Source organism: Podarcis pityusensis (genome assembly GCF_964106645.2).
Source record: "Podarcis pityusensis genome assembly, chromosome: 7".
NCBI classification, from domain to species: domain Eukaryota; kingdom Metazoa; phylum Chordata; class Lepidosauria; order Squamata; family Lacertidae; genus Podarcis; species Podarcis pityusensis.
In genome coordinates this window covers 22,903,966-22,916,144 of record NC_138031.1, presented here as the reverse complement: position 1 = coordinate 22,916,144, position 12,179 = coordinate 22,903,966, and the positions used below count along the sequence as shown (strand labels likewise).

At 40.5% G+C, this 12,179-nt stretch overlaps 1 protein-coding gene across 8 annotated transcripts in view; it reads right to left on the bottom strand.

The window, feature by feature from the left end:
* Nucleotides 1-5,594: 5,594 nt before the first annotated feature.
* Nucleotides 5,595-12,179, bottom strand: part of UBR5 (ubiquitin protein ligase E3 component n-recognin 5) — a 65,547-nt gene continuing 58,962 nt past the window's right edge. For all 8 annotated transcript variants that reach the window (XM_081013183.1, XM_081013186.1, XM_081013185.1 and 5 more), the window contains 9 exons: nt 11,707-11,837; nt 11,273-11,333; nt 10,796-10,971; nt 10,318-10,402; nt 9,405-9,560; nt 9,073-9,186; nt 7,898-8,042; nt 7,185-7,270; nt 5,595-6,216 (listed from right to left, as the gene is read on the bottom strand). In XM_081013183.1, coding sequence (XP_080869309.1) covers nt 6,004-6,216; nt 7,185-7,270; nt 7,898-8,042; nt 9,073-9,186; nt 9,405-9,560; nt 10,318-10,402; nt 10,796-10,971; nt 11,273-11,333; nt 11,707-11,837 — 1,167 coding nt within the window. In that variant the 3' untranslated portion in view covers nt 5,595-6,003. The remainder of the gene's footprint in view (nt 6,217-7,184; nt 7,271-7,897; nt 8,043-9,072; nt 9,187-9,404; nt 9,561-10,317; nt 10,403-10,795; nt 10,972-11,272; nt 11,334-11,706; nt 11,838-12,179) is intronic.

Sequence of the window (12,179 nt, the reverse complement as noted above, 5' to 3'; positions counted from 1 at the left end):
ATTAGTGGAAGCATCGACTTGAGCATCACTTGTGCAGTTTTTATTAGTTTGACTTGAGCTCCCCATCAGCTGTGCGGTTTTTCTTAGTTTTATCAGTTTTTATCAGCCTCAGTATTTTATCTACAACATTTGGCAGCTTTTCCTTAACTAATATATTCACAAAGCTTGAGTTAAAAGCTCAAGTTAAAAGTCTTAGAGAAAGTCCTGGAAAGTCTCGGGGAAAGCTTTAATTAGCTCCAGCTTGACCCAGTCTACCAACTAATTATCAGCAGGAGTGGCAATTAATTGCTCTATTTTGGGAGGACGCCGAGCTTTCCGATTTACAGCAGAAATTAGTAGTGGCTGCATCTCCAGGAAAATGACTAAGAAAAAGAAGCGACTGGTCTCATCTCCACAAGTGAGCCCACAGCAGAAGTGCAAGCAGAAAAGGACAGAATTCAGGACCTACCACATCCAACAGAGCACATTCCCAGGTGGGTTGGGACGCTTTAATGGGTGGAGATCAGCCAGGGGAGATTGCTGAGACGAGCGCCCATGAACTATCCCATGAACTACTATCAGAGGGGGCACCGCTCTATGCGGAAATACTCGTGGACCACTGTCTGATGACTGCAAGAACAGTGGAGGAAATTAACAGCAAATTAGAAAAGGTAACGTCTCTTTTGACTGAGTTGGTGCTTCTGGCGACCAGAAATAGCTCCCTCAATTCTAAAGAGGCTGACCACTGCGTTGCCCTCCCTCATAACCATTGTGTAACTGGTCTGGACTTGATAACAGAGAGACTGCAAATAGTAAAAATAACAATAGTGAAAGTAGGGACCTAATCCTACAAAGCACTCAAGTAGCTCTCGATATATATCCTTTCAATGGTAAGCTGCCTTACTGGAAATCAACTGACAGTGTGAAGAGAAACTTTAAGCAGAGAACATATGGAAGAAGGCATGAGATTATATGTTAAAAGTAGCACTTGGTATTCGGCCTGGAACCTCATTGGTAACCAGAGCAGGACTGGTATCCTGCAGTCTCTTTGGCAGGCCTAGTAATCTTGCTGCTGCACTTTGGATCAGTTGTCATTTCTGAACATTCAAAGGCAGGCCTATGGTAAGGGCAGTGCAATCTTGAGGTTAGTAGGGCATGTATCACAGTGGTCTGTTACTTGTTTATCAGGAGAGGGTGTAGCAAGAGTATCCTCTGGTTAGAAGAGAGACACTCCTGGCCACAAATAACACTCAAGCACCAAGGAGCAGAACATCCAAGGAGGAACTGCACTGACACTGCTTTCAGTGTGGTGGTACCAAACCTGTGGAACTCCCTGCCAACTGAGATTAGGCAGACGCCCCTCCTTGCTGAACTTCAGACACGTGACTAAAACTTTCTTGTTCCAGTATGCTTTTTAAGGTAGTGTTCAGTTGTATGATCGATTGCTCAGAATAATTGTAGTATTTTGCTGAAATGAAGCAGTGCATTTCTTACATTGGGAGGCAGTTTGACTAGACAAACGCCCAAGTCCCTTCCAAACTCTCTGGTTCTGTGGTATGGATTCAGCTAAACAGCTGCGCTAGCGAGAGGAGTGCACTAGTACAAGAATAATCTCCCCTCTCCTCCCCCATGGGCCCCCCAAATCAGCTCCAGGGGGCAGGAGAGCCCTCAAAACTCACAGGGGGGAGGCAGCAAGATCGTTCCACCTAGCAAGCTGAAATGCTTGTGCTGATGGAGCAATGGTAATAGCGCAACAGAGAATTCTACCCTCTGATTCTATTACAGTGGTATCTCAGGTTACATACGCTTCAGGTTACATATGCTTCAGGATACAGACTGCGCTAACCCAGAAATAGTGCTTCAGGTTAAGAACTTTGCTTCAGGATGAGAACAGAAATCATGCTGCGGCGGCGTGGCAGCAGCAGGAGGCCCCATAAGCTAAAGTGGTGCTTCAGGTTAAGAACAGTTTCAGGTTAAGTACGGACCTCCGGAACGAATTAAGTACTTAACCCAAGGTACCACTGTACCACCTTCAAAGCTCTGAAAAGCTATAGGCTATATACATGTCTGTAGCCTATACATAAAGCTGTAAACCTAGAGGATTAATTTGCCATCCTGTTTATAACTTAATGACTGCAATCCAAGCCAGAGGGATGACTCGAGAAATGTTCCGCTGAAAGATGTCATAGCAAAACCATATGCCCATCTCAGCCTCCAAGGTAACTTGAATGGACACTGCTTCACTAAAAGTATTTACTTAGGTATATGACCCTGCAAAGAGGGTTGGGCATTAACTCATTCGGCAATAATCACCATCTGTTGTTGACCTCTCTTTGGTTCCAAAGTTGACCTTTGCTCAGTGTCTGGCCAGCCAAAAAAGCTTTTGGAAGATTGTGTTGAAATTCTTGCAACGTAAGGAGCCTCAAAAGATTTAATCCGGTGGTATTCAAATATTTATCTGGAATGCACACCAGACTTGCTTTTTAAAAATATATCTCATGCAGCACTTTTGTGGGTCATGCAGTACACTGAAGATGATGTCATAGATGGAGGTGCGTAAGACTATAAAGAATCAACTCCACCAAGACCAGAGTAAACCGTGAAAATCAGTTCACCTAGGAAGCTAGAGAGCCTTAAAACAAATGGATTTCATGTATATTTCAATCGTTTCAAGATCACTCTTGCCTGCAGGTGCCTGGTAGAGTGAAATAAAATATCCATCTCCTGCAACTTTCACAAACCCCTTGGCACATAATGGCAGGGGTGAATGGAGAGCTGTATTGCAAACCATCTTAGCATTGGTGAAGGCTTATCTGCTGCATAATTCTTAATTGTGTCTTTCTTTGCAGTACTTGTACTGTACTTTTCAGTTTACCAAGATGCTTATTTCAGGGATTTACATGTCTTGATTTACTGGTGTCTTTACTATTAAATGTCCCATCTCAAATCCTTCGTACTGTGATTAATATGTTTGCTCTTACATTTGCCTGTTTTAGTTGGGTAGTGCAGGCCTGCTTGCCAAACAGTAAAGGATATGTAAGATAGCAGTTGTTAGATATCTAAACAAGTTAATATTTAGTTTCAAATTGCTGCTTGCAAAATGAGACAAGTTTTGCATCGTATGTCTGCTTGAAAGACTGAGGCCCCATTTAACATTTGCTGCTCACTCCATCTCAGGTTAGGCTTAACTAATGGAAAAATAACAAAAACAAGCAATATACAGGGAATAATTGTGAACACACAATAATAAAATGTGGCACAAACAGGCTGCGGTGCTTGACCCTCTCTCACATTGTCCTTGTGGATGATGGTGACAGACGACCCCTTCCCTGCCCCCTGACACCATCTCCTGGTAGAAGACCAAGAACCTATGGTCAGCAGGCCAGTGACTCACACATGTTACCTTCAAGCCAATGGGCTCAATAACTACCAGGGAAACAGGCTTTAGAAGAAACCCAGTTCCATTTTGAAATCTGGGAGCATTAGTATCAGCTTTCAAACCAGCACTGTGTGTTGCAATACACAATCGAAGGAACCACATCTAGCTTCAAAGAACTAAAGTTTTCCTATTGCTTTTTCCTTTTACTCTATACCACATATTTAAAAGAAACTAACTTAAGCCAGACAGCAATGTGGAGTACAATTTTAATAAACATTTCTTATGAAAAGCTTGATACTGTTCAAATATACAGAGAAAAGCTATTTATATAGCTACATATACATCTTGAGTCAATGACTACAGCATAAATCATTCTAGCTTTCCCCTTCGGTTAGAGTATCAGCAAAGTGTTTTCTACATGTATATATTTTCTTTTTAGGCTACTATATCGGGCTTGTTGACTGTGTAGTTTTATCCTGCTGTGATTGTTGTAAAACAGCTATGTTATATACATAATTATACATATAACATATGGATATGCTATATATACACAGGTTATATATAACAATACTTTACAATATACACAGCCTTTCATAAGAGGGCTCTGGAAGAGATTAACCTTATTAAGCCTCAACACCTCAGTGAGGTAGGTAGCTATCATTATTTTACAGAATGTGAGTAAGAGGCCCAGAGACATTAAGTAACTTGCCATAAAAGCCAGTAGCAGATTCAGGAACAGAATCCAAAACTTTATATCCACTGAATACATCACCAGAAACTCCATCCTTATCCCTCAAAGGGCTGTCACGGGGGAAACTAATTAGTTCATCAATACATGCAGGGGGGAAAAAATATTTTTAAAAAGCACCTGCAGTTATTCCCTAACTATACAAGTCTGGCACAGTCACCTTTAAGAGAACAAACAGTCTTCAGAGTCTACTGCATGGAGGTCAGAGATGTGCTCTAGCGAGCTTCCCCAAGGCCTGTCAGAGTTAGATTTTTCTGTAGAAGGCAGCCATTCTATTTTTAAGCTAAGGCAGAAAGGGGCTTGAATGCTGTTGTTAAGGGTGAGTGGGGGAGAGGAGCAGTTTTCCACTTTGGTAGAAATTTAAGCAAGTTTGCAGTGATGTGCTGTTCACTCCCCCCCCCCCCCATTCCCCAGCCAAGAACCACGGGGACAGGGGAACAACTGAAGCCAACAATAATAATGGAAAGAGTTTTATGTCTAGTAGGAGATGGTGAGCAAGCAACAACACAGAGCCTCCCCCTTTCAGACATCACTTAAGAACTAAACAAAACGGGACCCTGGCGTACTGAAATACAAGAGGACTCTCTCCCCTTCATTGTAAAAATGTTTAATTAAAAAAAAAAAAAAAGCAAGCACTCAGCGCACCACAATACATTTGGCAAACTTTTCTTTGTGCTGATTGAACAAAACTACATTACGCCTCCATCTTGTACAGCCTGGTGAAAACAAGAGAGCTTGCCAGGGCAGGGCAGTTCTGCTAACTGTAAAATGTGGGCTGAACTCCTTCCATTTCGACTGAAGATGAGAATGAGTTTTATTCACTTATGAAATTTAGAGTGGCTTAGTGAATGACTGTGGTGTGTGGTGATAACTAGGATTATACAGGCTATATAAATAAAAACTATTGTTTCTTCAGTATGACTTTGTACTTTTGTCTGTAATTTATTAAAAACTGTAACAAGATACTTAAAAAAGGCTAGATACAAAAGTAGTTAAGCTGCTCACGAACATTAAATTTCTTCAAAATGTACCTTCAAATAATCATGATCTTATAAACATTTTACAGTTACCAGGTAGTGCCTAGGCTGAAATTTTAAACAGTCTGAGACACAGCAGAACAAGTGTCCAGGTTGGAGTTGGAAGTGGAACAACCTTCTGACTGATTGCTCGAGGAAAGAGGGATACAAAAATGTTGATTGTGAACGATTAAATACTGTGCATTGGCTTCCTTGTTATGTACAAAAAGATCCTCACTAAGGTATACAGATTACATGCAAAACATTAGTGGTGGTATTTGTGTGCCAGAGTCCAATGCAAAGAGACAAAACCTGCAATGGCAGTGGTTTTTTTGTAAGCAAACGTGAATGATTTCAACTCTTAGCTCTAACTGGCAAGAACTTTTTACAAGTTCAATATACATGATGCACAACTGCAGCCAACCACAAAATTAAACACCATTAAAAAAAAAAGTTAAAATAAAACACAGAACATACTTCATCTTTTATTTTGAAATTCCCTACTCCCTCTATACAAGAACCTTTGCTGAAGCACTTTCCACAAAGGCAGCAGTGAATTTTCTTAGAACATTTTACATATTCCTTTCCCACCCTCCCCCGGCAAAAAGCTAAATCACAGTGTAATTTATATTGTTCTGCTGTCATCTTTGGCTGGGGTTGGCCAGGAAGCCGGCAACTAGCAAATGGTTACAGTCCGACATTGCTAGTGCTCCTTCGGCCCCTTGGGTTGCAAACTTAGTACAGGAATGTTGCATTTAGTCATTGCAATACCAGCAGGGAGAGTATGACAGCATTAACTTTCATAAACTTTTATAGACAAATGGAAAATCTACAAAAAAACTAGCTATTAATATTACACAGCAATACACACTTTTTATACTCTACACAAAACCAAAATTTTTGGTCTTAATGGCGAGTAGCAACTTCTGCTTGAGAATCTGTTTAGAAGAATACAGAGGGACATAAAGGCGAGAAATACAAGTGTTCGCTGTAGGAAGGTGTTGGTCATCTGGCGGCCTTATCGTGATGGATGGCATGGGCTGAAATCCTTCTTCGCTAGCGGGCAAGGATGGGCTTGACGTCCAGAAATAAACCTACGGTGCAAATAAACAGTGACCTGTTAATGATCTGAGGAGGGGGGAATTCACATGCCCATTTTATATTTCAGTGGCATGCGGTGAAATTTATTGTAGGGGGACAGTTAGGGCCAGAAGCGCCAGCTTGCGAGGGCGATGGGGGGGGGGGGAGAGAGACATTGCATACATGATGTCCTGACGTCACACACATGAGAATCGGCCTTTGGGAATGTGGAGGGAGGACTCTTGGACCCCATCAGAGCATTGTGCTCTGGGCTTTGGGAAGCAGGCACCAGGTTTAAATACTTTAATACTCTAATTTACTGGGGACATTTAAGGCACTAGCCTCATGTCCACACATCGTTGTTACTAATGTTACATCCCTTTATGCCAAAATCCTGTAGATTCAAACAATATTTAAGATGTTATCTGTCAGCACCATCTTTGATTCTTTGTTTTTCCACAAATAATGGAGCTCTATGGTAGAGAAAATAATTAACACAAAGCTTGAATTGGTTAATAACCAGTAACAGAAATCTACAATGCTCAGATAACAAATGTGAAGCATTTCAGAAAATGACCATCTCATTATTGGTTTTATGAGAGTAACTAAAAGTAATCTACTTGAGATTATCATTGTCCAGTCTTTTAAAAAACTCAAATGTTGAAATCAGAACTAATGCCCAAGGGGAAATGTTACTGATTTTCTTTTTTTTATGGCAGACTCTGTATTATATTGTAGCCTGATTTTGACACTTCCCCCTCAGTTTCAAAAGAGGTTGGAAATGTACCAAGAGGAACCAATCTTGAAGAGACTCCAAATCCCAAACTCCTGAGTGACTGAACTTGCTCTTTGGGTCCAGGAGGAAATGATACCATACTGGGGTAGTTAAAATAAGAAACTGTTTTTCTCCCCAATGTGGAGTTATCTAGTACCAACAGGGATTAACAAATCCCATATGTTGACCAAAAGAAAGAATACTTACTAGATCTTGCCTTTCAGTCATACTCATCTTCTCAACTATGGACCAAAACCAACGTTTGAACTGCAAAAGCTTTTCAGCGTTTTCTCCTGTTCAGAAATGAAATAAATTAACAGAAGAGCAGGCAGATAATAACATTTAGTTGTGGATATCAGATACTGGACTTAATGGAAATACTCTGGTTGTGCAAATAGCAACAACCAACTATGAATTAAAATGCCAATAAGAGCAGACAGAGAGATCTAAGGACATGGTTTCACTAGACTACTTTTAGTATGTAAGTAATAGTTTATATTAGAAAGGTCTGAAGAGACTGGTGTGAAGGAGAAATGGATAGGCCATCTGCACTGTGATTTTTGTAGATCTGCAAAAATCTCCAAATACAATGGAGAGACACGGGGCTGGATGCAACCAACCCATTCTACTAGCACTCTGAGCAAGGATTCCCACTAGGGCAAAAGGGCTTTCTCTCCCTCTTCACTCCCCCAAAATCTATTCTGGAGGGCCGGAAGAACCCCTAGATCAGCATGTGACAGGAGGAGAGGGGAGATCATTCCATCAGACAAACACAAATGCTTGCTCACACTGAATTTCCCCCATAGTCTGCATGCTTCAGAAAACATTGCATTTGTCTAACCAATATGAAAAGGGGGGAAAAGCAGTCTGGAGAAAGATTACTGCTGCACAACTAAAGGATTACACAAATAATTTCATACCTGATTCATCATTGAAGGACGTAAAGCTGATTAGCATTTGCACATTAACTTCACCACAGCCATTTACGAGAAGCCTGAAATCTTCTGCTGTCAAGTCTTCTAATGAATTCTTTGGAAGTACATCCAGCAGACCTTTCCTCATTGCCTGAAAAAGCCACAATAATTTTAATTTAAACACTACCAGGAACTGCATATTGGCTGGTTACTGCACAACTAGATGGAAAGAACCAATGACTGGCAGATAAATCTGTTTGTCATGGCAAGTGAGCTATTGTCCTCTGGCAAGCATTATGAAGGGAGCCCTGCACTTGGAAGATGGAGCTTGGTGACAGGGTTGTACTGGGCTTTCTGAGTTGTGGAGGAGAACTGAGAACTTTACATGGCCTCATGTAGAGAGACAGAGCAAGGTCAGGAACAAGAGGAGAGGCAGAATCTTGGGGTTGCAGCAAACAAAGTTCTACTCAGGAGTACTGAAGCTGCTGGACATAAGTAAGCAATGCCCCTTAATTTCCATGGGTCTATTCCACGTATTACTAACATGGCTCCAAGCCTTGGTGTTTACAAGCTTTGGCCTGGCTATTAAGGTCAGCCAACATTTGCGGACACCCGATTTCTAGCATGTTGAGTTATAGCAGGGGTCCCATTTGTTCCTCATGACATGGCTTGTGTTTACTTCTGCATAGGAATCACCGGCCAATAAGGCAGCACCTTCACCACCCAGAAAGTTATTATAATCACAAACATCAAGCGAGATACTTTTTTCATCTCAAGGTATTAATACAAAATTTCTACTTCTCTTTTTCCTGATTGAATGGCCAAACAAACTAAAAAGTCAACTTGCACCAGCTGTCAGAAGTGACAGCTGGAAAAAACAAAACACCTGGCTCCTTCCTCCAGAAGGGGAGAAACTAGAAGAGCAGAGCCTGAAGAATAATATGTTCACACTCAAATCATAAGGAAGACCAGCACTTCCTGTGCTATTTGTAAATTTCACAGGGGCCTTATAATCCTGCAGGTGAGCAGTAGAAACCCTCTTGGCAACTGTTGTTTGCTCAGTTTCAGGGACTGCGCAGGAATTGTGATGTATCGATTCAAAGACACAGTTCTATGCAAATTATCAAATGTGAGTAAGAAAACATCAAAATAAGCCAATGCCTTTCAACCATACTACTTACGTGTAGAGGTTGTTCTGCAACTACTAACATTCTGTGCTCTGCGTATTTTCGGACATATTCATAAACATTTTGAGGAGTGACTGGTATATTTACACCATTGGAGATAAGTTCAACCTAGGAAAATATTGTGAAAAAGAATATTTAATATAAAAAAATCCAACTTCTTAAAATACTTACAACTACCTCACATAATGGAAACATATTCCAAGGGGGATTTTCCTCGGCCATATGTTTTGTTAAACTGGCCACTAATATTACAGAAGCATCCATCCATTTCCAATTAATAGCAAAAAGGGGTGAATGGTCTGAGTAACAGGGTAACTGCTGTTTACCTGTCCTCCGCCTTCCTCTTTGCATAGGTCTATTGCAAATGCTAAGTCCATTGCTGCAAAAACTGCATCAGCATCTGTACTTTGGGAAGCGAGGATAAGTTGCCGCAAACTCTCATACATTACCGGATCGAAAAAAGCAAAATCATGCCAGTTAACCTGAAAATAAAATGCACATGTAAAACATCACTTTTAGTTTTCTCGTCAGCTCACAAAGACAGCTACTCTACTGAGCAGTTTTGCTGTTAAGAACTTCAAAAAGCTTTACAAATATTGTGGTCGTACCAAGCAAATTAGTCAGGAGAAGCGTTATGTCCAAATCTTCTGTTCTTTCATAAGGAAACAAATGTGCCTAGTTCAGACATAACATTCCTCCCTTCTTGCACACCTAATCTTGGCACTGGTTTCCTGGGTTGCTCTAAATTACAGTTACTACTTATGTGCATGCCAGGAAACTTTTTTGAATACAAGCCACAATATCAGGATAAGCCTAGAGGGCACCATAAGGGAGGGAGGGCACACTGCTTTCTCTCATGTTATGCCATGTCTGATCTGGGTCTATGTCTCCGTTCAAACTTACGCCCACGGTTAAGAAAGGTTAACAATCTGAAACACCCTTTGAAATAGGTTTGCACGTCACAGTTTTTCCTGAGGGGCCCTGGAGGTGGCTACAAAGTACAATTTCCTAATGCTGAAAGAAGCCTGAACATGGAACTCTGGAGGGAGTTCCCATTTTCTGGTGGAAAAAGTACACAGAAGAGGGAGGAAGAATCACTGCTTTAAATGGAAGGTTGAGTGACATAGCGGCAATATCCAATTAACCAAGCTCTACATTTTAAACCAAGCACCGCAATTTTAATCAAATAACACTGCAGCCCTATAATTAACTATTCTTACGATTTATATGCAAGTTTACCTTTCTGCCAAGAAGAACTTTTATTACATGTCGATTTAATGTGATGGGGCAAAGTTCATTCTGTAGCAAGCATAAACCTAGAATTCTGAAGAAAAAAACGTATCAGAACAAGAAGTTTTGTTTTTTAAAAAAGAAAAAGTGATGAAGAAACCAAGTCAAAAGAAGACCATCCAAGCAAATGAGATCAATTACCGTATTTCTCCGTGTATAAGACTAGGTTTTTAAACCAAAAAATTTAAAATTGGGGCTCGTCTTATACATGGGTAGTGCTGAGGGGTGTTTTCTTAATTTGGAGTCCCCAAAAATAGGGGGCGTCTTACACACAGAAAAATACGGTATATTTTCAAAGTCTAGTTGAAATCATTGTAAACCTGGTGCCGAATTGCAAAATCTTACGTCTTTTCGTGACCGTTACTTTTATACACATTCTAGTATTTTTCACACAAAGCGATGCACACAAATCTAGAGAATATTTTACCTGCCAATATTTCTGAAACAATTTAGTCTGGCTTCTGTATTTTTGCCAGGCCTCGGTGTATAAAAGCCACGCTTTCCAGGTTGATAGAATAGCGGTGCATTGTCATCGCCATCATCTGTATCATCTAATTCCATGTCTACCACACTGCGACTGGAACCATGACGTTTTCTGTTTTCCTTTTTTACAAAAAAAGAGAAGTAAAAAAGGGGTGTTTTTTTCTGCACACTAATGAAGACTGAAATATTCTTCGCTGTTTCAAGTTGTCTGTCAAAACCACATCCAAGTAAAAAAAGGGAATTAAACAAATGATAAAGTTCGTGGAATTGCACACTTGGTTAAAGGGAAAAGTTTAAATAAAATTTAGTTTCATCACCACAGTACTAGACTGAAGGAATCTTTCCCTCTTGCAAACAGTCCAACATATTCCATGCACATAACAGTAAACTAATAAAGGCACTGTTAAAACATTTGTCTTACTTGTACTTTATCAGAAGAATCCAACAAGCCAAGGTCTAGGATACTGTCAGCTCCATTTTCCCTTTTGAACAGAATGAAAGAAAAATATTTAACCAGAATCAATGTCATGCTTTAAAATTCAATTTAAATGTTATTGTAATATAGTAAAATAAATCACTCTTTTTTTCCCCTTCAAGAAATATGAAAAGAAAAGCGGGCACAGATGGATTTTACTAGCTGCTAAATGATCTGTCTTCCTTTCTCAATATTCTGAATACCCAACGAATAGTTTTCCAGTGGGAAAACAAAGAAAAACAAGTACAAAACCACAGGAATTGTGTAGAGGAGCTACAATGCACAAAAGATCTAATTCAATTTTCCCCCTGTGACAGCTCAAAGCCAGGCGCAATCTGAAAAAGTTTTCCCTTAAGGATTTATCCCTAACGTTAGTTTACCTTCCATGTGCAATAATGAGTTCCATAGCTTCATCCACTCTCGCTCGAAGAGAATCTTCACTGGCAAGCAACAGAAGCAGCTGAGCAGGAGACAATTCCAACAGCATGCCAGTGATCTTGCTTGCGAATGCCTGAGAACGAGAAATTAATATCTTATATTCCATTTTCCCCTAGTCTTCTCCATCTGCTTGGAAATTACAGATTCGGGAAACTTCAGCTGCCCTGGATTCAGCCCCCTGCTGCAACTGGTGCTTGTGGGCTTTTGCATTTATTTAAAGGGAGGCGGAAGCTCTGGGTATGGATCCTGTTACATATTTAGCTGCTGCCCTATGCCTAGGGGAGGATCCTTAACGGGGCCCTACAACTACAAAGAATTGCAGGTCTAAGGCAAAACTCTTTGTATTCTTCATCTTATTCACTATTCCCCAACATGTCAAGTATATGTAGACACACCCAATTTTTAAGAGGAATAC